Source organism: Balaenoptera ricei, chromosome 6 (assembly GCF_028023285.1).
Source record: "Balaenoptera ricei isolate mBalRic1 chromosome 6, mBalRic1.hap2, whole genome shotgun sequence".
Taxonomy (NCBI): Eukaryota; Metazoa; Chordata; class Mammalia; order Artiodactyla; family Balaenopteridae; genus Balaenoptera; species Balaenoptera ricei.
The window spans coordinates 6,317,510-6,342,950 of NC_082644.1; the positions used below are offsets into that span (position 1 = coordinate 6,317,510).

A 25,441-nucleotide genomic window follows, 5' to 3' on the forward strand; every position below is an offset into this window, starting at 1 on the left:
CCTCTCTCTTTGATGGAACAACTTAGAAGCCCTTTGTTTGGGCGACTTTCATAGACTCTAAGAGCATATGACTGTGGTGCCTTTCATTTTCTGGAGCCCTTAACCAAGTCAAAAGCAGAAGGAAGTCTATTTTTGGCTATGGATGCGACTCAGGACCGTTCCCCAAAGCGAGTAGATAACAGAAGCAGAGACTAGGCTTTAAGAACCAACACAGCCCTCTAACCGACCAAATTTTCTTAGAAGTGGCCAAACGGAGCCCCGCTAGGACAGGGGACGAGATTTAAATCTCCGCAGTAAGACGGAGATAGCCGCCAGTGAACACTGGGCCCGACGGCGTTGCAGGAAGATAGCCGCCCTTGGAATCCGCCCCACAACCACGAAGAACTGATGGAAAGTCAGGTCGGTTCAGGAAGGCCGGTGCTACAAGCAAACGGAAAAGAGACGAGAGGGAGACACTCATCGCTGTCAGATGAACCAGCCAGCGCAGCCTTCACCAGCGCCTTCTGTCCTCCGCTTCTGCCCGTCCCCTCCACCCTCCAGGGCTCTTCCTCCAGCCGGTGGTCTTCTCTGAGCTGCAGACCTTTACGGTCTTCTAGACCGTCTTCTTTAGCCGTCTTCTAGAACACCTCTCTCTCTCTCTCTTTTTTTTTTTTTTTGGTAGCACCACGTGGCATGCAGGATCTTAGTTCCCTGACCAGGGATCGAACCCGAGCCCTTGGCAGCGAAAGTGCAGAGTCCTATCCACTGGACCTCCAGGGAAGTCCCTAGAACCCTCCTCTTAGATGGCCCTCAGATGTTTCAGACCTGGCCTCTTCAGAGCTGAGCTTTTAACTTTCCCTCAGAGGCGGCTCTCTACCCTCCGTCCCACCCCTCAGGCCACCTCCACTCCCTGTCCTGTTATTCGCCTCAAACCTGAATCTGATGTCTGCTGCCTGCGAGGACCCTTCGGACGGCCGTCAGCTAATGGGTGACGTGCAAAGCCCTTGGAAACGATCAGTCGTATCACTAATAGCTCACACTTCGTGAGTGCTTAGTGTGTGCAAATCTAAATACTTCGCACTGATTAACTTCTTAATTAGCCTCATCTTAAAATGAGGAAACCGAGGCAGCTTTTGTCTCAGCGAATCCTGCATTCCCGCTGTGGTGATGGACCTCTTTCAGGACTCCACATGCACCATGATTTGTCATATATTTGCACTGCTCTTTGCCCCGGGTCCCAGTCCCGCCTGACTGACAGCTCCTTCGGGACTGAGCCGTCCCCGCCCTCTCCATCCCAAATAATTAAATGCTCCTCCTTTTTGTTGCCGTAACCTTAGGCGTGTGCACTTAATTCGTCATGTTCACGAGTACCTGGAAGACACGGACTGTGTCTAACTTTGGGTGGATTTGCAAGAATTCAAAATATTTAGCAATAATGTTGTGTGCTTTTAGGAGGCTGCCGCTTAAAACTTTCTGAGCCCACGGGCTTTTGCAGAAACATGCCCACGGCCAGGCGTGCACCCCTTTGATAGTTGTCTTGTAGCCAAGAGAAAATTTAACCTGAACACTAGACGTTCCTGCTCTGCGGCCAGAGGGCCAAACCCAGCCTTTTTCAGTAAATAAAGTTGTGTCGGAACCCAGCTCTGCCGTTTGTTCGCGTGCTCCCTGTGCTGCTTTCTCACTGTAGCAGCAGAGGTGAGTAGATGCAACAGAAACTGGATGGCCACTCAGCTGAAAAGACTGACTCCCGGGCCCTTTATAAAGTTCGCTGCCCCGTGATGTCCAAGCGCAAGGGCCTCGCTGGATCTGTGCCACGTCCATCGCATCAATTCACGCCTACGAGCGCTCATTCAGTGAAACAGTAGAAGTTAGATCTTTGTCAGTTCTCACACGTCAACTTACATGATTGTTCTTCAGTTGCTTTTCAAAATGCACCCCCTGGGGAAACTATCCACTTAATTCTGGGCTACAGTGCAGTGGTTCAGGTGTAGCTGTTACAAGATGGGCAGAGCCACTTGCAGAAATGTGCTTGTTGTTTTCCCCAGTGGTTTCTGATGTGAGACCCCTCCCCCCGCACGTGCCAGCAGCATGGTCCTCAGAGAGGAGATTGTTGAGGGGTCGGGGGGTGCCCGGTGCCAGCCAGCCAGCCTGTCTCACCAGCCCTCTGTGCTCAGCTCCATCAGCAGGAAAGAATGGATTATCTTAGAGTGTGGGACCTTCAGCGCAGTGACACCAGATTCTGTGTCCGTCACTCTGGTTGAACACGCGTGACAGGGACATGTCAGAGTCACGAGCTTGCTTGCATTTGTGTCATTAAGTATCGGGTCCTATTGAAACAAATTTGTCATATTTCGTATGTCGAAGAGAGGCTGTTTATGACAGTACAAATATTTTTGGTTTTTATAATGACGTTAATTTTCTTTTTCCCAGAATTACGTCAGAGTTGTAGAGGTCTGGTGGGATGAGTATAAAGACTACTTCTATGCCAGTCGCCCTGAATCAAAGGCACTACCATATGGGGATATATCAGAGCTGAAGAAATTTCGAGAAGATCACAACTGCAAAAGTTTCAAATGGTTCATGGAAGAAATAGCTTATGATATCACCTCACACTACCCTCTGCCGCCCAAAAATGTCGAATGGGGAGAAGTGAGTATCAGCCGGGGGTCAGATCTCAAAGTGTGTGTGTATGGAGACTGAGCTTGGGAGAAAGCAGAGGGAGATGGGAATGTTGGAGGAGAGAGGAGAATTCTTGGGGGAAAGTTTGGTGAAAAGCTGTTAACCTCCCAGCCTTTCCACTGGACAGTTCCCCTGCACCGACCTCCCGCCCCAAGTCCCTCCTGTCTGCTCCGCTCGGGACGCTCTCCGCTCCCTTCAGCTCCTGCCTTTCCCCACCCCTCGCTCGACTCCCTTCCTCGGCGAACTCCTACCTACCCTACTGCTGTCCACGTGGAGATTGCCCACAGTGAAAAGCCTTTCTATGCTTCCCCGCTCCATCCCGAGACTCAGGCCTGCCATCCTCTCGTAACTCGGAATCACTGTCTGTAAGGGCCCCGGGGCCCTGCTCACTGCCATGTCCCAGTGACCTACGCGGAGGCCCCATGTGCAATTGGCACCCGGACAGTGAGGGTAACTGAAAACAGTGAAAACCAAAGGCCTTGATCTGTGTTGCTTTGTCTTTGTTTCTTCAAACTTGCCTCTGTAGCCTCCTTTCTGAATGCACCCACCCTTGTGCCTTATCTGCTGCCCTGTAGGTGCATTAAACACACCATGAACTTTCAAGCCCACAAGACCTTGCTTAGTTATGTTTTCAGGAAATAGTGGTTGAGGGCCTACGAGGTGCTGGTCACTCTTCTAGACAGAAAATGTGACAAGCAAGGACCTTCTCCTCAGGGACCGTGCATGCTAGTGGGGCAGAGAGAGAAACAGAAAACAAAGAGTGTAGTGACAGATGGCGGAAAAGGCTATGAAGGAAATAGACAGCTGCTGTTTGAGGGGACTCAGGGACCCGGTAAGGGAGGCTTCTCGGAGGAGGTGACGGTGGGTCTGAGATCTGAATGTGAGGAACCAGCGAATCAGAGAGCCGGGAAAGGGTGCTCCGGGTAAGGATGACGGTGTGCCTGCCGGCTGTGAGCCGGGAAAGGCTCTGCGTGTTTGATAATTAGACAAGAGGAGGTGCAATGAGGCGCAGGGGCAGGTGGAAAGAGCAACCGTCCTCCTGAGAGTGGGAGACCACAGGAGGGCTTTAAACAGAAAGGTGATGGGATTCCATTTATGCTGTGTTTTCACTCACCCTACAGTGGGGCCTGAGAGTGGAAGCAAGGATGCGGGTTAGGAAGCAGTGGGGCGGTTCCAGGGAGAAGTGATGGTGGCTGGGACGGGGTGGTGACAGTGGAGGTGGCGGGACGCAGGCCCCGTCAGGGTGCTTAGTTCATCTGGAGGCAGCGCCCCGACGGGCAGGGCAGTGGAGGGTGTGGGCCAGCAGGACAGCTGGTTTGGTTTTATTTGAGTATCGGGTTGGGTGGCCGCCAGGGTGGGGAGGTCAGCAGAGGGGGCAGCTGGGGAGGGGCCCAGAGGGACCAGGGGGGCACGAAGAGCCCAGCGCCCCGCTGGGCCGTCCAGATCTCAGGCCCAGAAAGGAGGCCACATGTGCATCTAAAGACGTTTATTTGGATCCAGCAGCAGGTAGATTGTTTCATGGGACGGAATGAGAAAAATACAGAGGAAAGAGGCTGGATCTGTCCCTAAGGAGCCCCAGCACTTAGCGTTTGGGTAGAAGGATACCCACGCTCGCGCTCTCTCTCGCTCTCTCTTGCTCTCTCTCGCTCTCTCTCGCTCTCTCTCTCTCTCTCGCGCTCTCTCTCGCTCTCTCTGCGCCTCTGTCTTAACTCCCAACTAGACCGAAGCCCCTGGGGGTCCGGACCGCCTTTTGGTTCTCTTTCGCTCTGGAGAGCACCTAATCAGCACACTGCCTTGTGCGTGGAAGGGATGGATTCTCCTGGAGAGCTTTTGCCCAGTAGAGGCTTCAGAGTCCCCCCTGCACGTGCTGAGGGCTCTCAGATGCCCCCCCTTCAACCCAAATCTCTGTCCCAGAGCCCAGACTAGGGTGTGTGAGGCTGGACGCCCCCCCACCCCGCCAACCACCCCCCGTGCTGACGGCTCAGGCCCCAGACTCTGGCGCCTTCGTTGACGCCTCTCCTCTCACACTGCACACCCAGTTCCCGAAACCGACCTCCCTCGCCCTGCTCTAAGCCGCCACGTCTCCCACTGAGACGAGCCCTGCCTGCCCCCGGTTAGCTGTCAACGCGGCCGCCGGGCCGCGTCGCTCCTCGCGCCGAGCCCCGCGAGGAGGCCCCGGGCACGGCGAGGTGGGGGGCAGAGCCCTTCCTGGGGGCCCCGCTGCTACTCCCCGCCACACTGCAGGCCGGCCGGCCTCCCGCCTCGTCCTCCTCCCGCGGGCCTGCGCCGGCCTTGCCCTTCCCTCCCCCGGGATGCTTTGCCTGGGGAAGCAGGGGGAGCGTCTGCAGGCACGGCCAGGCCTTCTGTGCGCCTCGTGCCCCCCCGACACTCCCCCCCCCAACTTGCTCATCTGTCTCTTCTCCTCGGCTCTCACTTGCCGCTTTCTGACGTGTCTGTTACGGTTTTGCTTATATTCGGGCTTGCCCTCCTAGAGCGTCAGCTCCCTGGGGCGAGGATCCGATCCATTTCGTGCCCTGGCGCATCAGAGCCTCCAGCGTGCCTGACGCAGCGCTCACGTAATAGCTGACGAATAAATAAAAGCGTGAGCCAGTGAACAGATGGAACGTTCCATCCTCCCTTTACAGTCTCACCCTGAACACGTGTTCGGTTTAACCCTCCCCACTCTGGGCCCTGCACCTCACAAGCCACTTCTGCACCCTCCCTGCAGCTTCCAGGGTGAACCCCTGCCCTGTCCTCTCCCGGGGGCCGCCTCCAGCACCGCCCGCATCCTCTCTACAGACCGCAGGGCCTCCGACCCCGACTGGCTTCTCCTCTGAAGCTCTTACCGTCCTGGGTGCTCAGTCAGTGTTTGCCGACTGAAGGAATGAATAAAGCATTTTATCCAAATACAGGAGTAATTTATAATTGAGATATAAATCTGTAATATTTCCAATAAGGAAAAAGTTGTGGGTTTTTTGTCTTTTGTTTTTTACAAAATGCGCATTTCAAACATGGAAACGCGTGTTTGCTGCCCACCTGCGACATCCATAGTCAGAGAGCAGCCTCACTGCCCAGGCCCCTGGGGGCTGCTGCCAGGAGTGGGAGCCTTACCTCCCAAGTTCACTCTGGCCTAGACCCGGGGGCCAGTGTCTGTGACCGCCATGGTCAGCTCCCTTTGTTCTATTTCCTTCTCATTCACGTGAATGATCCTGAATCTGAAATGGTACTAATGGTATCTTTTTATTTTTTTCTTCTGTGGTATTTTGTCAAAATCTAGAGGTCAAGACCCTCCGTTGGAATGAGCTCATTCCAGTGTTGACTTCAAGACTTAAGTGATTTCAGAGGTGACTGTGGCTCCGAGCTCCTCAAGGCCTGACAGGACAGTAGGGACCCGGTTAACTCGAAGCTCTCTGATGCCACGTGAGAGCTTATTAGAGTCTAAACTGTCGCCTTCCCTGTGGTTCTCTGTTCATGTTTTTTAGATCAGAGGCTTTGAAACTGTGTACTGCATTGACAGCATGGGGAAGACAAACGGAGGCTTTGTTGAGCTGGGCCCCTGCCACAGGATGGGCGGGAATCAGGTAAACAGCCGGGCTTTGCGATTAATTCCTTCGGCGCTGGAAGCAGCTGGGCTGACTGGGCACGGGGTTTCGCCTGGTTTTCCATTTGGTGACTGTGATTGTTTGGTAAAGTAAAACATTCTGTGAAAAACTGACAGTGCTAAAACGTTTACTTAAATGAGGGGATAAGAGCAGTCCTGGTTTTCATGTAAGCAACCAGAATCTAGAATTTATGTCCAATGTAGATTAGAATATATTCTTGCATGAGTGTGTAACTATGTAAGCCTAGCTCCCTAACAGTATTATTTGCAGATACTGTTCAGTACCCACATCTTCCCCCCAGTAGGCTGGGATGCTTCTGCCAATCATGTATATTTCACTAGTATATTCTCTTACTTCCTTATGTGAGTATTTTTCTTGTCTCTGATTTACATTGTGAAACATTTTCAGGTCTGTTTCCACTTTCTTACATTGTTGGTTCAAATTCATATGTTAATGACCCATTCTGTATCCAAGAGGCTAAAGAACATAATCCTTTATGAGTTAGAAGGGGTCTTTACTACCATCCAAATGAATAATTCCTGTCTTTGGACTTACAGTTCTGGACATACAGAAACATGGTAGAGAAATAGGATAGTCATTGAGCTGAATTATAGGAGTTAAGTTTCTTTCTCTCTTTCTTTTTATTTAACAGCTTTTCCGAATCAACGAAGCCAATCAACTCATGCAGTATGACCAGTGTTTGACGAAGGGCCCTGATGGATCCAAAATTATGATTACACACTGTAATCTGAATGAATTGAAGGAATGGCAGTACTTCAAGGTAATCTGTGTTTCAGTTCTGAAATACATGCTATTTCATTTTAATAACACCTACCGTGTGGAATTTAGACGTATAAACCTTAAAACCTGCATTCACGCTGACTTGCATGTCCGTCTCACTCACTCATTTGTTTTCCTGGGCACTAGTGACTCATTGTTCCACACTGAAGCATCACTTTTATCCTCTGGTGTAGTATTGTCATGGAAGGAGGCCACCTGGAGTCCCTGCAGACCCACTGCTCATTTATCAACACAGGAAAACCAGTGTTCCCTGAGGCAGTCATCACCATTGTTCTAATATCAAAATCCGATCTTTTTAATCCAAAAGAGTCATTCATTAAAATGACGTATATAATGTGTAAGTATACCTACGTATGACACATAGAAAATATTGCGTTTATTTTTGCATTTTATTTTATTAACTTTTAAAATATTGCTGCCTGTTGTCCAGCAGGTGGGGATAGAGACGAACAAATAACGTGTTGGACTCTAGGCCTTCAAAGCTTCTCATCATGGCTGCTTGCTAAATGCAACAGGATACATGTCGCCTGTTGCTTGTTTTAAAGGTCATGTTTAGTTTCTCACTTGACTCTGCGGGAGCAGTTTTTCTGTTTCAGCTGTGAATATTCAGAGTTCTGTGCCAGGTTGAGGATTCCAACATAATAATGGTTTTCTGAATAATTTTCAAAGTCTAGACTTGGCTAAAATAAATCAATTTATTATGAAACAAAAAGCTGGGGAAGCTGCCCCAGATTGAAAGAACCTGGCAGCCCTGAACTTTCTTTACGCATCTTGTGTTCGCTGTCATGTCCTCCCTGTCAGCAAACACTTGTTTGCCACATAGTGATGATGTTACGACCCAGCTGAATATTTCCAGTTACCATTGTGCATAGATAATTACTATGAAGTGGTAAGTATGTGTCAGTTGCTGATATTTTTCTTATAACAAGTTAGGAAGGAGAAGATGAACATAAATCCCAGAGAAGAGAACATTTATTTACACAAAGAAAGATGAATAATAGCAATAAAGGCTAGGGGTGAGTAAGGACAATATTAGTAAACTAGTAAAAGAAGGTTAGCAGATGCAAAACGACACAAGAAGAAGTGGATAAGAATGGAATGTACATATTTTAGATATTTTAAAGGGCACAGCACTGAATATCCGTTTGTGCATCAGACATTACTAAATATTCACTGGGGCCCTTCAAAAAATATCTAAAGCCCATCATACTATAATGGCAGAGAAGGAAAAAAATGCAGAAGTAAAAATAAGCAAAATGCCATAGGACAGCAAAAGAGAGATTAATAGGAGGAGTTATTTCTGATGAGTTTCATGTAGGAAGTATCACTGTACCAGGTCTTGAGGTATAAAAAGGCTTTTCATGGATAATAAATGAGAAAACGGGTGAGCAGAGGCGTGGCATCAAAGTGTAGAGAATTCTAGGAACTGCGTTTGGTCTGGTTCCCTAAGTTGTTCTCCATGGGAAAGAGCATGGAACTTTGTTTTGTGGGCTTTAGGGAGTGACTGACATTAGTTAAGGATCACAGTGATAGGAAACAGTGGATACTTCTGGGAAGATAATTCTGGAAATATTGTCAGGTATGGACTGGTGAGCAGGAGGCCAGCTCGGTCAGTGGTTCTCACTCTGCCCCATCTCTGGACCCCCCTTTTACATCCTTACAAACCACTGACACGCTCCCCAGACAGATTTGTTATAGAGGTTACAGCTAACGGTATTTCCTGAGTTGGGAATTAAACTTGAGAATTGTTGTATTTATGTATGTATTCACGTAAATGTAACAATCATAACCATATTACATGTTAATATAAATAACACTTTTATAATCCCCCCAAAAGTGAGAAGAGTGGCATTGTTCTATAGTTTCACGAACGCCTTTAATGTCTGGTTTAATAGATTCTTATTCCGCTTCTGCGTTTAGTTTGATGCGATATGTTGTTTTAGTTGCGTATTTGAGGAAAATCCGGCCTCACATACACGTGCAGTTGGAAAACGAGGGGTAATTTAATAGCCTTTTCAGATAATTGAGGCTGTTCTTCTTCAGTGCTACACAAGTGTGTAAGTGGTAGTTTCTTAAAAGCTTTGCAATGTAGAATCTGGAATCCTATCAGTGAACATTTTGTTCTTTGTTGCATTAAACCCACTGGTCTGTCTTACACCGGAGTGGATCTTTTGTAACATCACACATTCGCTGCTCATTTGGAAAACATTGGCTCACTAAGTCATGTAGATCTTCCAAATGATGGCACATTTCATCATACAATGCCAAATAAATCACAAATATAACCACTGATTTCATCAGAAAAGTCTTTAAATCTTGTGCAGCTGTCAAGTTCATGGTAATGGATACAAGTTTTCTAAAACTCGAATTTTTGCTTGAAAACTCAAATTTTATCAATGGCAACAGATACTGTCAGCTTTATATTGTTGTTTTTTCCTTGAAGTGATGGGCTCACTTTATTTTCTGGAAAATGTCTACCCAGTCCCAAGTTTGCATAATTGTAATCTGCCTGCAGGTTGTCCTTTCAAGTCAGAATGACATCCCACGAGAGAAGGAGCTCGTTCAACCCTCGGGTCCCGACAACTGCTCATGTGCTATCCACTCTTCCCATACTATCTCATAGGGTCAAGATTTAACAAAACTAATACATGGACACCAGGGGGGAAAGGGTGGCGGGTGCACTGGGAGATTAGGATTGACAAATATACACCGCTGAGTATGGAGTAGATATCTAGTGAGAGCCTGCCATATAGCGCAGGGAGCTCTACTCGGTGCTCTGTGGTGACCTGGATGGGTGGGAGGGAGGTCCAGAAGGGAGGGGATATGTGTATACACATGGCTGACTCACTTCGCTGTGCGGCAGGAGCTAGCACAACACTGTGAAGCAACTATACCCCAATTAAAAAAATAATAAATATTTTAAAAATTAATTAAAAAACTTAAAAATAGGAGACGATCTACATCCCAGGGCCATTCATTATGAGGATTAAATGAATTAATACACGTAGAGCGTCTGGTATGCGTCTACCTGGCATAGAGCAAGTGCTCAATAAATGTTAAACGTTATTATCATTAAAAAAAAAAAACCAAACTGGGCTTCCCTGGTGGCGCAGTGGTTGAGAATCCGCCTGCCGATGCAGGGGACACGGGTTCGAGCCCTGGTCCGGGAAGATCCCATGTGCCGCGGAGCAGCTGGGCCCGTGAGCCACAACTACTGAGCCTGCGCGTCTGGAGCCTGTGCTCCGCAACAAGAGAGGCCGCGACAGTGAGAGGCCCGCGCACCGCGATGAAGAGTGGCCCCCGCTCGCCGCCAACTAGAGAAAGCCCTCGCACGGAAACGAAGACCCAACACAGCCAAAAATAAATAAATAAATTAAAAAAAAAAAACAAAAAACCTAATAACGTTTTTACTGCCTTGTCAAGGGCGTTCTCAAGTGAAACTGGCTTTTTTTTCTTTTTTAATTGTGAGGGTGCATCCATGGAGAACATGACTGCGTGATTGATGCTACGGCCCCAGCACGTTCACCCAGCATGGCTTTTGCGCCATCAGTATAAGTGTCCATACAATGAAGAAGGCAGATGGAGCTCTTTGTATTATTATGAAATCGTTTCGACCTTACAGACCCAATCTTAGCTAGTCTGACGACCACACTCTGAACAGCCCTGAGCTGTACTGAAGGAACCTCCAGCAGGTGACCAGGGCTCGACCAAGGCAAGGGCAGTGGGGAGGGGAAAGGATGCAAGCCCAAGCCACTGCAGATGTCCGTCCTCAGCCAGCGACTTGGAGGAAGGAAGGAGGGAAATGCAGCCTGAGCTGTGCTGTCCTGAGCACGGGAAAGCTGGTATCGTCATTAGTAGGATAGGAGCTAGAGGAGCAGGTTTGGAGGGGAAGATGATGAATTTAAGTTTGTATGTATTGAATTGGAGGTACCAGCAGTACATCATGACTGAACAATAACAGGATGTAGAAGACTGACGATCAAGAGAAACACAGACTCTGGGGTGTGCCTGGTTCGTGCCTGCCCGATTCGCTTGAATAGTCTTCTTATGAAAGCCAGGCTGTGACTTTGTCTAATGTCAGTGATATCACACAGTGCAAATGTAACACTGTGTTTCCCTGTGTTTTCCAGAACCTGCACAGACTGACTCACATTCCTTCCAGAAAGTGCTTGGATCGCTCGGAGGTCCTCCATCAAGTGTTCATCTCCGACTGCGACTCCAGCAAAATGACTCAAAAGTGGGAAATAAATAACATCCATAGTGTTTAGAAGGAATGAAAGAAACCAATAACCTACCTACTGACACGTAAATTTATACAGGACTGAAAACCTCCTGAAACCTGCTGCAACTATTGTACAGCTCCAAACCCAGAGGCTCTTGAGGAGTCTGAGGACATTGATAAACTGTGATTTTACGATAACATTATCATCTGCAGTTACTGTTTACAAAACTGCTTTTACCTTAAACTTTGTAGATGTTTACATCTTTTTTTTGTTTTGTTTTAAGATGATGTTGGTAATCTGTGCATTTAGCTCTGTTTTATTTAGAACAGAGTAAAAAGCATTGTTGTCTTTTTGGGATTACACTCAGGGGTCTGAAAGGCAGTTTGATTGTTTTTTTTTTTTTTTAACACACTTGAAAAAAGGTTGGAGTAACCAGATCGTCATATGTAACTTGGTGATTATCAACCTGTTGTATCTTTATTTAATTTTACATCTTTTTGAAGCACTGCCACAGGTTATTAGCCAAGGTGGCCTTCCTTCACAGTCATGCTGCTTTTTTGAAAGGTGAATTTCAACACATTTAGTGCCTCTTTTCATTTCTTGGTATATTTCAAGAGCTTTTGATGCAATTTGTAGGATGTTGATGGAATTGTCACCTGTCTGAGGAATACTTTTACCACTCAGAACTGAATTAATGTGCTACCATTTGCTCTGAAATCGAATGTTGTATTGCTTGAAAAAAGAAATGACAAGATGGAACATCCAAAGCTATTCCGTAGGGTTTGAAGACTGTATGGCATTAACTCCCCTATTTGCTGGCATTCCCAGTGTCCTCTGTCAGTACCAACTCCTAAGGCAGCAGAGGGTCTACTAACTAGAGAAAAATGTCCCCTGACATTGGGGATTGACTTTTCCCCATTCCCTGTCACCATAGAAAACTATAAATAACTAACTCTCAGTTTTGAAACCTTGAAGAGGGGGTAACAAAAACAACAAAACACCACTGTAAACACATCAAAGGTTTGTTCTGACCGAGGTGAGAATTTCCAAACCCTTGTTGGATTAAGCCTTACAAGACTACTGTGTGTTACAACCTAAGCTGTGCGATTTATGAAGCCAAGGGTGAATAGACGTTTCATTTATATCTTCATGAAATTCCCTGCACAGTTTTTAAATTTTAAAAAAGGCTATTTAAAAATATAGTTCATTAACAAATATGAATTCTGTTAGATTATCTGTTAGTTCCCTAGTGTTTCTTATTTTTTTTTTTGAAAGCATATTTCTATTAGTATTTTTCCAGTGAAAAGAAGACTTGTTTGAATTTACACATTTATTAAGATAGTACCTACTAGAAGAAAACCAAATACTCCAAGTTGTCAATAGATTTTAATTGCTAAATAGTCTTTTATTACCTACAAGGTTAAATGCTATGTCGAATGCAAAACAAATTTTTTTTAAAATGATGAGGTAGGGAATGGCAAGTAAATTAAGCATTTTTGATCCTGTAATCATATCAATGAAAGGAATTCACAAACTACTACCAGAGGGAAATATATTTAATTAAAGCCTAAAAAAGAAAAGGGAAAAAAAACCTACATTTGTTTAAAAAAAAAGCCTACAGATTTGTTTCTTCCAAGCTTAGCTCTTAACTTCAGAGAGTCAAAGTTCAACATCCTAAACAGAGTTTTATTTATAATTTTTGAATTGCCAATTTGTATTTTGCTACTGATCTCTGATCAACCATTTGAACTTTCATTCATCTCTAGGGATGTTTAAAAAGGAATACATTTATATGATTATATAACTGCAAAATAAATCAACTATAAATAAGAAACTAAGAGAATTGGTACTTTAATTACTTGTGTGTTTGCAAAAAGGCTCCATTTTCTTTGTTGAATAGATTATAACCTTGTTAACTATGCATAGGCCTAAGAAAGGTGGCACATAAACTGTGCATGTAAATTTTAAATGGGTATTTTGTGCAATTCGTTAAGATACTCTATAAAAAATGATTCTATATATTGAAATCAGAAACCTTACCAAACACGAAAACACATCAGAAGCTGCTGCCATAATGACTATTTTCTACTGTAGGCTGCTTTGGAAATAATTCCCATATCCTTGCTTTGTAAGTTGATAATATCACTATGCATTTCTACACATTTTATAAATTTGATTTATGCAGATTTTGATACACTGTATGTTTCTGTAGAAATTGTATAAATATTCAAAATTTTATTAGGGATAAATTTGAGAAGTTTATGTATATCTTAATTCTGGGTTGCTTGTTTTTTAGGTGAGAAAAAAATAAAATACTGTATTTTAATCCATGGGTTTTTTTAGTACTTGCAATCATTTCTATATCTAAACACCGCATATTTGAAATAATTACTTGATTTTACTGTTTACAAGATACACTAACATAATAGTTAAAATATCATAGACCACAGTTATATGCTGAGTATGTGCTTGAGTGTTGGTTAGAATTCTGCTTAGAATGTGTTTAGAATACTCAGAGCTTACCTATCTAAGAAGGAAACATAAAGGTTTTGCCCCTGGTTGTCTATGTATAGAAAAATTTTAAAAATCACTTACCAATTACAAAAAACAACCCAGCAACGTATATCTTCCTTGGCAGTGTATTCTACTATATCATTGCCCGTTGAAAGCAAAAATTTAAGTCAAAATTCTTTACAACCTGATAGATCAAGTGAGTAGAAAGAAGGGAAGCCTACCAACATGAAGTGAGAACTGGGCCGTAGGACCCTGTAGCACAACCCACGACATCTCAGGAGAAGGTACGGCTGCCAGCTTTCCAGTGAGGGGCCATGTTGGTCTGGGAAGCTCGGCTGTTGTCATGGCTTCATTTCTCAGCTGCTGTGCCGAGAAACGTGGAAAAGTGACAGAGCACCAGACTGAAGTGAATGGGGGCTCATTTATCTCCTAAGAGATAGCCTTTCACAGGGATCTGGGAATATGTTTCATCATTTCTGGACAGACTGTAATTGGGGAAAAACAGCCACTTAAAATTCAGTGGAGAACATGACAAGTACCTGACCTGAGCCAGAGGGCTAATAGGCCAGTAACTGGGTATGTGAATATTAACCCATGTGAAAGCACTTTTAGAAGTACCGAGCACTATGAGAATGCATATTATTCATTAGAATCTGTTGCCAAAAAATGGACAAAAGTCAGAATGATTTGGGGGGACCACTGTCCCTGGGAGCAGAGATTAACAGAAGGGCTGTTTCTAAACTAAATTCGATAATTGCTTTGCCAATCTCCTTTTTCAGATTTTGAGGACTTCCCCAGCGGTCCAGTGGTTAAGGCTCTGCGCTTCCAATGCAGGGGGCGTGGGTTCGATCCCTGGTTGGGGAACTAAGATCCCACATGCTGTGCGGTGCGACCAAAAATAAAACTTTTTAATTAAAAAAAAAAAAAAAAAAAAGACTTTGAAATGCCTGTAACTGTGGTTGGTGGGTTTTGGTTTTGTAAGCGGATCAGGCCTTGGGCCCGCGTCTGAGCAGAGGTGGCATAAGGGCGCCTTAATTTTCATAACAGAATGATATTACAATCTGCTCATCTGAATAGTATAGTATGGTGCACTTGTCTGCATTCGAATCCCTGTTCCATTACAAATTACCTGTGTGACCCTGGCAAGTTAGTGATGCTTCTCTATGCCTCAGTTTCCCCATTTGTAAAAGGGGGGAAATAATAGTCCTGTTTTATAGGATTTTTATTAGGCTTGTGTGGGTTAACATACATGAAGTGCTTAGAATAGTTCCCAGCATATAATCAGGGTAATATAAATGGTAGCTATTGTTACCTGGTTTCAAAGTCTTAAAATCAGTCTTTAATCAGAAGAACTAAGACAGCTACACTGCAGACCCTCTATAAAGGCTATGTGTGTGTGTACCTGTGTTTCATATGTGAGATATCATTACCTCCACTTTCCAAGTGAAGAATTTAAGCTCATAAGTTAAGCATAAACACTGGGGGTGAAATGGTTATCCATAAGAGAGTAATTGTTATCTCTACCTCACACCGTTCATGTGTAGAACGTAGTTTTCAGTGGTCGAATTTATAATTTAACCTTTGGATAGAACTAAGTGCATCTGGAAGAATGTCTAAGATAGAACATTCTTTAAATTATCTTTAAACGAAATTTCTCTTGGGCTTTTGATATGAGCAAATAAACTCCAGCTGTCTTAATGATTAAATGCCCAGAACAAAACTAAAACTTTCAGTAGAAAATAGAGATGAATAGACTTCCTCATCTGGCCATAGCATAGTAATTGTTACTGCCCTAAACAGAATGCTGCTGTCCTAAACAGCTATAAAACTGAACAAAATATATGCAGCAGCTGTTTTCAGGAATTGGGTAACAGGCAAAGCAGACTGTGATAATTTGAGAGAAAGGAAGCACACAGGGTGAACCCTGGTTCAGCATGTCTGTCTGCCTGGAGAACTTTTCCCACCACGGTACAGGAAAGTGGAGCTCAAACCCTGGTGATTTGGCCGAGCTGAAGAGGATGCAGACAGCTGGAATTGACAGGGCAGGTCACTGGAGGGGGCTGCACTTGAAAACCAGGAGACGTGTACAGCAATTTTTATAGCACTGCCATTTATAACAGCAAAAGCTCCAGGAACAACCTAACGACCCATCAACAGGAGAGTGGATCATTTGTGGTATAATCACATGACAGAATGTTACAAGGCAGTGAAGGTGAATGAACTGGTTAAAAACAAGCCAGTAGGGTAGTGTTGAGTGAAAAGGGCAATTCCCAGAAGACTTCATTCAACAAATACGTTTTGTAAAATCAAAAGCAACTAAAACGTACAGTAAGTCACGCATTTATATGTGATCAAATATACGTGGATAAAATGTGATTGAATAAGAGGTTAACTTATAGTTACCAGAGAAGAAAGGGAAGAGGGGAGAGACAAATTAGGGGTATGGGGTTAACAAACTACTAGACGTAAGAATAGATAAGCAACAAGGATTTACTGTATAGCACAAATTATACCCAATATCTTGTAATAACCTATAATGGAGTATGATCTGCAAAAAGACTGAATCACTATGCTATACACCTGAAATTAACACAATATTGTAAATCAACTATACTTCAATTAAAAAGGTTAAATAACTTGTCCAAATTCCCAAATTTAGTACCGGAGTCAAGGACATAACTCCAGTACTCAGTATCCCCAGAGCCCTGTGGGAGGAATGTCTATTGTACTTTCCACATAATTAGTTTTCCTGTCCACCTAAACTGTTAAGAATCTCAGAAGTGAATCTGGTACTCTTATCATAGCAAATATATTATTAACACATACATATTGTTTTGCATACTTTTAGCTAACATTTATTATTCACTATTTCTTGCCACTAGGATGTCTTAGATGTATTGTCTCATTTAATGCTCAAAAAAAAAAAATTCTGATTTTAACACCTGAGGAAACTGAAAGGTTACACACGAGGTCTGATGTTACCAAACTGATAAGAAACAGCCCTATTCAAACTGATCTGATTCCCAGTGTAAGCTCATCAGCTCACTCTTAATTTCTTTCATAACTTCGTTTTTCCTTTTGTATGTCTGTATTTTATATAGTTTGTTCTTTGTATAAGCCATCTCACCTTTATTGCAAAAATGTAGAGAATCAAAGAATAACACATGAATGTATGAATTACAATTTTGCTTTCTCTTACCTACTGCGCTAGGGCACTGTCCTAGTTGACTGCTATGTCTTCCTGAAGAAAGGAGACTGGACCAGTTCTGAAATGTGATGCTACATACTGCTTAAAAGGTTTTTTTTTTTTCCTTTTAATGTGACACTAATGGTGCTCCTGAGCCACTATTCTATAGACATGTTAACTCCCAGGATGAGGCTAAGAGAGGTCTGCGCTAAGTCCTGAAGAACAAAGGCTCAGGAGCCCAATATTCCATTAAGACCTCAGAGACAATGTCTATATTTACCTTTACAACAGGATAAGAAGTTAGATGAGTTTCCAATCAGGGCGAGAAGGGTTTCTAGACAACTAGGAAAATAATGCTTAGCGGGGAGGCCTGTACTTAAACTTTTACCAACAGCCCTAACTCAAGTAAATGTTATTAATAATCCTACATTTACCTACACTAATTTATAGAAGTGGCAAACTGGTGACCCTTGACAGAATCTTACCTACAGACATGTTTTCTCTGAGCCTGACATTTGAATTCATTGCCAATATTTACAATTCAGATTTCACATTTTTTAAATATCTAGAATTCTGGTTCCACTTGAAAATTTGGGAGATTTGGGAATCCTAGACCCACACATCCAGCAACAGGACTGAGCTAAACAATCGCTGTCCCCTTTATCCTGGGCATTTATGTTTACAAATGTTTATAGGACAGCTACTCTTTCTGGCACGAGGTGTACAAAAATGGCTTATTGCTAGAGAAAGATGTTTTATTTTTAAAAGGACTGGATCTTGTGCATCGGCAAAACAGGCCCTTTAGCTTTCTTCTTGCTATTCCCCAAGAAATAAAATCATTACTGCTTTGTAAACATTTTTAGTGGCATACGTAGTAATAGAAAGTCAGCTTTAAGATAATGCTATGTTTGGCTAAGACAAACTTATGGTTTAGTACTTACAGTAAATGATGCTGTTAAAGAGCAAAACACAAAAAGGCATACTGTCCCATATTGAGCAAGTCTGCAAGTTACATAAGGGACCTCAGGATCTTCTAACACAGCTTTTATAGATTAAAAGACCAAAAGTAGTGGCTACCATCCGGAAAGAAATTTGAGGCCCTACTTCAGTTCTTGCACCAAAATAAATTCCAGAAGGATCAAAGATTTAATTAAATAATAATAAAAAGGAAGAAAGCAAAGACAATTTTTATAATCTTTGAGTGGGAAAGGCCTCCCAAGGCCACTAGAGAATAAATTTGCCTACATAAAAACAAATCTTTGCATGAAAACAAGCATCATAAACAAAGTCAAAAGACAACATAGAAAATAATATTTACAAGGCATGTCACAAAGGGTCATTTTCCTTATTTCCCACAAATTACTAATAAGACCAATGAGACAGAAGACCACAGGAAACACTAATGGCTCTTTAACATAAAAATATGCAGAATTCATAATAGGAGGAACCATTTTTTATATAAGAGAATAGCAAAGATTACAAAGTTTGAGAATGATAATGTTGCTGAGATGAGGAAATAGACATTCATTGCTGTGGAGTATACATTAGTAAAACTTCTGAGAGCAATTTTGGCAGGTTTCAGCAAGTTAACAGCACGAGAGCAGGTTCTGGCATATACCAAGTACAGGTTTTAGCTATTATAATTAGCACAATTTTAAATGCACAAACTTATTTCAAGAATTTTTTGAAATCATACAAGGATATTCATGGCAATGTTGTTCTTAAAGCAAAAAAACCACAACCATAACTATCTTTAAGGAACTGGTTAAATTGTGATCTATTCAATGGGCTACTATGCAGATGGCTATTTAAGTGAAATGTGGCAGCTCTGTTGTGCTAAGAGAAGAATCTAAAATGATGAGAATTAAGGGGCAGAACAACATATATAATAAGCTTCCTTTTGTGCAACATTGATATATATGCACATACGACTATTGTGCTTCAGCCTCTCTTGAAGGGTAAATTATTACATTACTGGAGTTGCCTCCTGGGAGAACCTGGTAGTTGGAAATCAAGGTTGTAAACTACCCACTATATAGCCCTTTTACATTTTATACCATCAAGATATGACTTATTTTTAAAAAGAAAAGGGGGGGCAGGTGGTTTTCATAAACACACCCCCAAGTACTGGCTGGCCTGGGAGAGAACCTGATTCTTACCCCTATTTCAGAGCTTTCCAACATAACCACTCCTTGAGGTCATTTAGTCCTGAAAACAAGGGTATTTTAAATTTTGATCCACACTTAGAGAAAATATCAAATATGAGGACTCATCTCAAATGCTGAGATTATGGAACAACCCTTGATTTAAAAAAATGAGTCACTCTTAGACATTTAAACTATATTTCATTTAAAGAACAGAATGAAAGCAAACACAAAAACTCCCAAAAAGAAAGGTGACAAGGAACCAGATAGGTCTGCTTCATGGGTCTAAGTTATAGATACAGAAATCCTTAAGAAACAGACTCTATTTCAATTTTAAAAACTCCTATTTAATATCTTTTCTATGCATTAAGTACTGTTGTAAATACTTAACATTCTCATTTAATCATTAAAGCACTGCGAAGTAGGTACTGACACCCTACACAGATAGAAATAAGCCCAGAGGTAAAGTCCATAGAGCTAGCATTTGGCAGAGCTGGGGAACTGGGATCCAGACCTAGGTGTGTCTCTAAAACACCTTACCCCCAATTTTTTAGCATTAAGTCACCTAACACCAGGAAATATTTTTTAAATACATAAGCTAGTTTTCATTTTATGATCAGCAAAAGCCCCAAAACAACAACTGTGATATTAATGGAGGGCAATCTCTAAGAGGTCTGAAGATTCTACTTGAGTCCATCTGCTTTGGGAATTATGCTAATACCTTACCTTCCATTTAACAACTTTGGTTAGTATTTCCTGTGTCAGAAATAATTCCAAATATGGCATAAGATAGACAACCAAGGCTCCCATGGTTGGGTAATAAGAATTTTGGCTTCTATTTTTAATACTTGATAGGTAACCAAGATTGTCAGGTTTAACTATGAAACTATCAACAAACAGGTTTCTTCTATAATCTCTTAGACAACAGATGGCTAACTTTCACTAATAACTTGATAACTATTTACAATAGCTATCTAAATTCAAATACAAGCAACTGCTTCCTCAAATGAGCATTTCCTAGTAACTGCTTTCACCTGTAAATAAATATCCTAGTAAATCTTGCCTAACTACAGTCATGGAAAATCACAACAACCATCTGAAAAGCTTTCTTGGGTTAGTTAACGAGAATTCTAGGCTTAAGACCACACTGATTTTTAAGATTTAACTCAAAATTCACTCTGGTATTCTACCCCAAACTAGATCATTATCAACAGAAAATGTAACCCTGCTCCTATTGTTTTTAAAAGTTTATGTGTTTTTAGGTATGGATTCACTGTATGAGCTCCTCTGCCTCGTATTAAAAAGAAAGTTTCTCTCAAAATAAAATGTCAGCTAAAAAAAATGGAACAAGTTAGCTAACAAATGAACATAAATGTCAAGAACAAACCTTGCTCATTTTATAAAACTGCATAAATTTTTTAAGTTCATTAAATTCCACTGCTGCTTTTTAAAGAACACTTTGTAAATATGAATAATATGGGCATGTGTGACTTTTAAACAAACGTTATACTGAATCAACCATGTCTGAGAACTATTAGGCAGAAAAACAAAGAAAAGTTGACATGGTTCCAGACCATGGCTTTTAAAGCAAAAGCTAATTGAGCATATACGACAAAGACAATAGAAATAATATACATAATTTTATTACAAAAATTTTTTTTTTAAAAAACAGAATGCAACATTCTTATTCTAGAAAACCCCAAATTCACTATTGGTACTAATTTCTATGAGTTTGCTGTGCTACCATACACAAGTCAAGAAGTTAAAGAAACCATTAAATATTCAGAAACATTCAACATCAGAAGCTTTAAAATCTAACTGTATGTAGTAGCCCCTCAAAAAGCTACAACCTGCACTTTTAAAAAAGTATTTTCTCTACAAAGAATCTTGTCAGCTATACAAAAATCTGTACAGTTTTTATACTGAAGCTAATATTGAGCTGCACTTGAATTCACATTCTTAGCAGAACCATTGCCTGAGCACACACGCACACTCCACACGCATCATTACAGGATAGCCTTTTATTCCTCGTCTTCATCCTCTTCCTCCTCGTCTTCATCTTCTTCCTCCTCTTCCTCTTCCTCCTCATCTTCTGGTTCATTCTTCTTCTTGGAGCCTGTTGGCCTGCCAGGGCCCTTCTTTCCCGCTTCACTCTTGCCCTTGGCACGGTATGCGGCAATATCCTGAAATATTGTCAAAAACATAAAATCGTCATCCGGTGTCATTACTCAACCATGAAAACCACGAAGTTGTAAACAATCTAAGATTATTGGCCAATAACCCTGATGCCCGTCTAAAACTTGGTTTTGAGATCATTTGTTCCCTCCAGGCCTTAGAAAGCTAATGATGTAAAATGATGGGGGTGTATCAGGTTGATGTCTGCCAGTACTTTCGCTACCGTTATCTGTTAGCGGCACAGAGCCTGTCCCCTGCCTTCACCTTTTACATACACCTACAAAAAACATTTAGCCCTCCATCCTTCTCAGCTAAGAGATGCATTTTACCCCAAATACATCTGAATGCAGCAACCTCCCAGGGCTACAAACACCGGCTGCCGACCAAAGAAAGGAGGTGCCAATTAGCTTATACTCCCGCGTCCAACTCTCATTAGACCTTTTCAAAGCAAAGCTGACAACCATTAACAGAGAACCGCGGAAGGTTCCCCACTTGCTAGTCAGGGAAAACTGACTACAGCTTCTGCCTATTAACATACAGCTTCTACCTGCGTCTAACACGCTCATTTAGAAACCGTCGACCAGATTTCAACCTTGCCTCCAGAAAATTCAGACAACACACCTTTTCGTATTTCTCCTTTAGCTTAGCTGCTTTCTGTTCATACGGTTGTTTGTCTTTGGCTGACTGCTCAGACCACATTTCACCCAATTTTTTGGCAGTATCGCCAATGGATAAGCCAGGGTGTTCGCTCTTGATCTTTGGGCGATGTTCGGAGCAAAACAGGAAGAAGGCAGATCTGAAAGGAAGGAACAGAGCTGTAATGACCTGAATGAAAAACCATGCGGGCAATTCAGTTGACTGAAAAAAACAAAACAAAAAAACTTACGGAGGCCTTTTAGGCGCATTGGGATCCTTTTTCTTTCCCTTCTTGTCACCTTTGGGAGGAACGTAATTCTTCATCTCCCTGTCATAGCGAGCTTTGTCACTTTTTGCCATATCTTCAAACTTGGATTTTTCCTTGGCAGACATGGTCTGTGGGCATGAAAGCAGCAGTGAAAATGCAACACTGTAAACCGACATCCAGCCCCGAAAAGGCAGGGTTCTCTTCAGGGCCACATTTGCCTCCGTCGTCTTAAAATACACCGGCACCCCGAAGTCCTGTGCCTCAGACTCTGAATAAACACACTGGGGCCAGTCGGCGGCGGAGGCAAGTTCAAAGTCACGGCCACCTGCCCGCGTGAGGACCCTCGCGCTCACCTTCCATCTCTCGGAACATTTCTTGGAGAACTCGGCGAAGTTGACCGAGGAGTCGGGGTGTTTCTTCTTGTGCTCCTCCCGGCAGGTCTGCACGAAGAAGGCGTACGAGGACATCTTGCCCCGCGGCTTGTTGGGGTCGCCCTTCCCCATGATGCTGCTGCGGCGGCGGCGGCGCGTCCACCTGGCGGGAGAGCGCGGCGGGCGCTGGCGGGCGGGGCGCCTTCCCGCCCAAAAGCCGCCGCCCCCCACCCCCCGGGCCCGCCGCCCCCGCCCGGCCCTTCCTGACAGGAAAGCCCCCGGCTTCCACGCCGCGAGCCGTGCTCCGAGCTGCCGCCTCGGGCCCCGCGTTCAAAACACTCCCGAGACGGGCCCGGCCGAGCTTCCCGCCTCCGCAGTCCGGCCCGCCCGGCCCGCACCCGGATCCCGCCCGCGGGGCGAGCCCCGAGGGCCGCAGGCGCCCGGGCCGGCCGTGAGGGAAGGGGGCCGGCCGGCCACGCACCCCAGGCCCGGAGCCGGCTCTTGCCTGGCGGTAGCTTTTCCTCAGAGTACCGCGCAGCGGCCGGGTCCGACCGCGAGGCTGCTAAACGCGGCTCCGGCGTGAACTGGTATGTGGCTAACGCAATCCTCCGTCTCTTGTTTTGCAGACTTCTCCGCGCCACGGCAACTTGACGAGCCGGGCCACAGGCCACACCCGCCACCGCTCCGATTGGCCCTGGGGATTATTCAAACTCGGAGAGGCCCCGCCCCCTCGCCACGGCGGCTTCCGAATGGCCGGTGTGCCGCCAGGCTCGTCCCCCCGGCCGCAGCCTAGCAGGTTCGGTGGGTCGCCCGGGTAGTTAACTCCTAGACCCGTTAGAACCGGTCAGGAGAGGAATGTGCTGCTCGATCCTGATTGGCGGCCGGAAGAGGGTTTGAAAAATGGCGGGCCTAGCGCTGATTGGCTGGGGCGGGCGGCGGGGGGCGTGGTTGGCCCGTGGAGAAGCCCCGCCAGATTTAAAAATACCGTGTCGCGAGTCCGCGGGCTGGTCTCCGGGGTCGACGGCGCTCTGTTTGCGGGCGCTGAAGGGGCAGAAGCGGCTCGCCCCGCCGACCCCGACGGCGGACCAGGTCCTGTTTGTCCCCCGCCCCAGCGCGGCCCACAGCCCCGGCTCCCGGAGCGGTGGTCGCCGCCCCGTCCGGAGAATAACAAATACGGAGGCTGAGGAGCCTGCGCTGCGGCCGACGGCCGGCGCCGCCGGGTGTCGCTGAGGCTGGGGTAGGACCCGAGGAAGATAGGTGGCGGGGACCGGGGAGGGGCGGAGGGAGCCATTCCCGTCCCCATGGGGGTACCGCACGCCCGCGAAGCAGGGCGCCTTCCGCCCACGGAGTCCCCGAGGGGCCACTCCTCCCTCCCCCTTTGTCCCGGCATCAAATCCCGGGGTAAACAGCCGCCCGCGGGCGGCGGGGCGGGGCGGCCGACGTCTTCCCGGTCCCGCCCCTGCATCCGGGCTCCGATCCCGGGCCGAGGTCCCGGGGCCGGGCCCACACCCCATCCTCCACCCCTCCCTCCACCCCTCAGTTCCCTCCACCTGAGCGCTGCGACGCCCCTCCCCCCCCGAGGCCAGCCCGCTGTCACCGCAGTGGTCACTGTCTGGTCCCCGCAACGCGATCGTTTTTAAAACCTTTTCCCTATCAAAGATTCCCTTAGAGACTCGCGTGAAAGCTCCGCACCCCCCGTTGCATTTATGCGCCAAGCTGCGCTCCGCGGCGTTTCCAGGCTCCTCCGAGCCCAGGTTAAGAATCTTGGCTTTAGTGTCTGGTGAGAGCGCAGCCGAGCGACCTTAGCTTACTGCTTCCAGGCGTCACCAGCCGCCTTTCCCGGGGTAGGAGGACGTTGACTGACATCTTATGCTATTTCTGTGTTGTGTTTAGTTTTGAGGGTTATTTTTTCCTCTTGGCCCATATGTTAACAGTGACAGTTGGTTTCAACAGATTTTAAATATTCTTGCTTTTCTCAGTAAGTTCGCTGGCATTTGTTAGACTGTGTGCTCCTATTTGGTTTTGATACGGTGATCATACTCGCTAGAACCTCAGTTCCAGCAGCTATTTTTCTAGATTTACTAATTAAAAACTAGGTTTTTGCAAACGGAAATGGATGTTAGTTGCACAATATTGTGCATGTCCTCAATACCATTGAATTTTAAAATAAACTTGAAAAGTAAGGCATCAGTGATCTGTTCATTGCTATTTGAATAATGTATGATTTGTTTTTTCCATTTGGATTTTTGTGTGCTTTTATAGCACGGTTGTAACTGTGATCTTATTTGAGAATAGGGTCATTGCAGATGTAATTAGTTAAGATGAGGTCATACTGGAGCCGGGTAGGCCCCTAATCTAATATGGTAGGTGTCCTTGTTAAAAGGGTTTGTTTGGCCATAGAGACAAGCATGGAGGTAAGATGATGTGAAAAGACACAGGGAGAAAATGGCCATCTACAAGCTAAGGAGAAGGGCCTGGAATAGATTTTTCCCATACAACCATCAGGAGGAGCCAACCCCACTGACACCAATTTCCATTCTTTATTCCATCGCAGCAGAGAACAGGAAAACATTTCTATATTTAATCTGCATTTACCCTCCATGCCAAGACTCCACTCTGCTGTACTTCCTGACCTAAAAGTAACATTGAGATGCACAGTGAAGTCATAAATGAAATAAGGCTTAAGTGAGATCTAGACAGTGGTTGGTTATAGAACAACTTTTTTTTTTTAAAATGGAAACTATATACAGAATCTGGTAGCACACACAAAAAAATCTAATCCCAAAGGTTGTTCAGAAAAAATGGATTAAATATACAAGAGGCCTAGTTCACTATTATGAATTACTTGGTATATTCATTATG

General features: G+C 44.6%; 2 protein-coding genes across 10 annotated transcripts in view; one reads left to right on the forward strand and one right to left on the reverse strand.

Moving 5' to 3' along the window:
- Positions 1-23,930, forward strand: part of GALNT7 (polypeptide N-acetylgalactosaminyltransferase 7) — a 137,277-nt gene extending 113,347 nt beyond the window's left edge. For 3 of the 8 annotated variants that reach the window (XM_059926758.1, XM_059926753.1, XM_059926761.1), the window contains 4 exons: positions 2,410-2,628; positions 6,141-6,239; positions 6,913-7,041; positions 23,206-23,930. In XM_059926758.1, the coding sequence (XP_059782741.1) occupies positions 2,410-2,628; positions 6,141-6,239; positions 6,913-7,041; positions 23,206-23,397 (639 nt within the window). In that variant the 3' untranslated portion in view covers positions 23,398-23,930. Of the gene's footprint in view, positions 1-2,409; positions 2,629-6,140; positions 6,240-6,912; positions 7,042-10,530; positions 11,166-11,191; positions 13,578-23,205 lie in introns of those variants that run through there. The other 5 variants (XM_059926757.1, XM_059926754.1, XM_059926756.1 and 2 more) reach the window with 3 other exon arrangements.
- On the reverse strand, positions 18,113-23,223 carry HMGB2 (high mobility group box 2). 2 transcript variants are annotated; one of them, XM_059926767.1, is made up of 5 exons: positions 23,085-23,223; positions 22,562-22,742; positions 22,191-22,336; positions 21,926-22,100; positions 18,113-21,312 (listed from the first exon to the last, which is right to left on the reverse strand). In XM_059926767.1, exons 2-5 carry the CDS (start codon positions 22,709-22,711, stop codon positions 21,151-21,153), a joined length of 633 nt encoding a protein of 210 aa, XP_059782750.1. In that variant the 5' UTR covers positions 22,712-22,742; positions 23,085-23,223; the 3' UTR covers positions 18,113-21,150. The 2 variants fall into 2 exon arrangements, with proteins under 2 accessions (XP_059782750.1, XP_059782751.1); XM_059926768.1 differs by having other exon boundaries at positions 23,061-23,223.
- Positions 23,931-25,441: the final 1,511 nt, after the last annotated feature.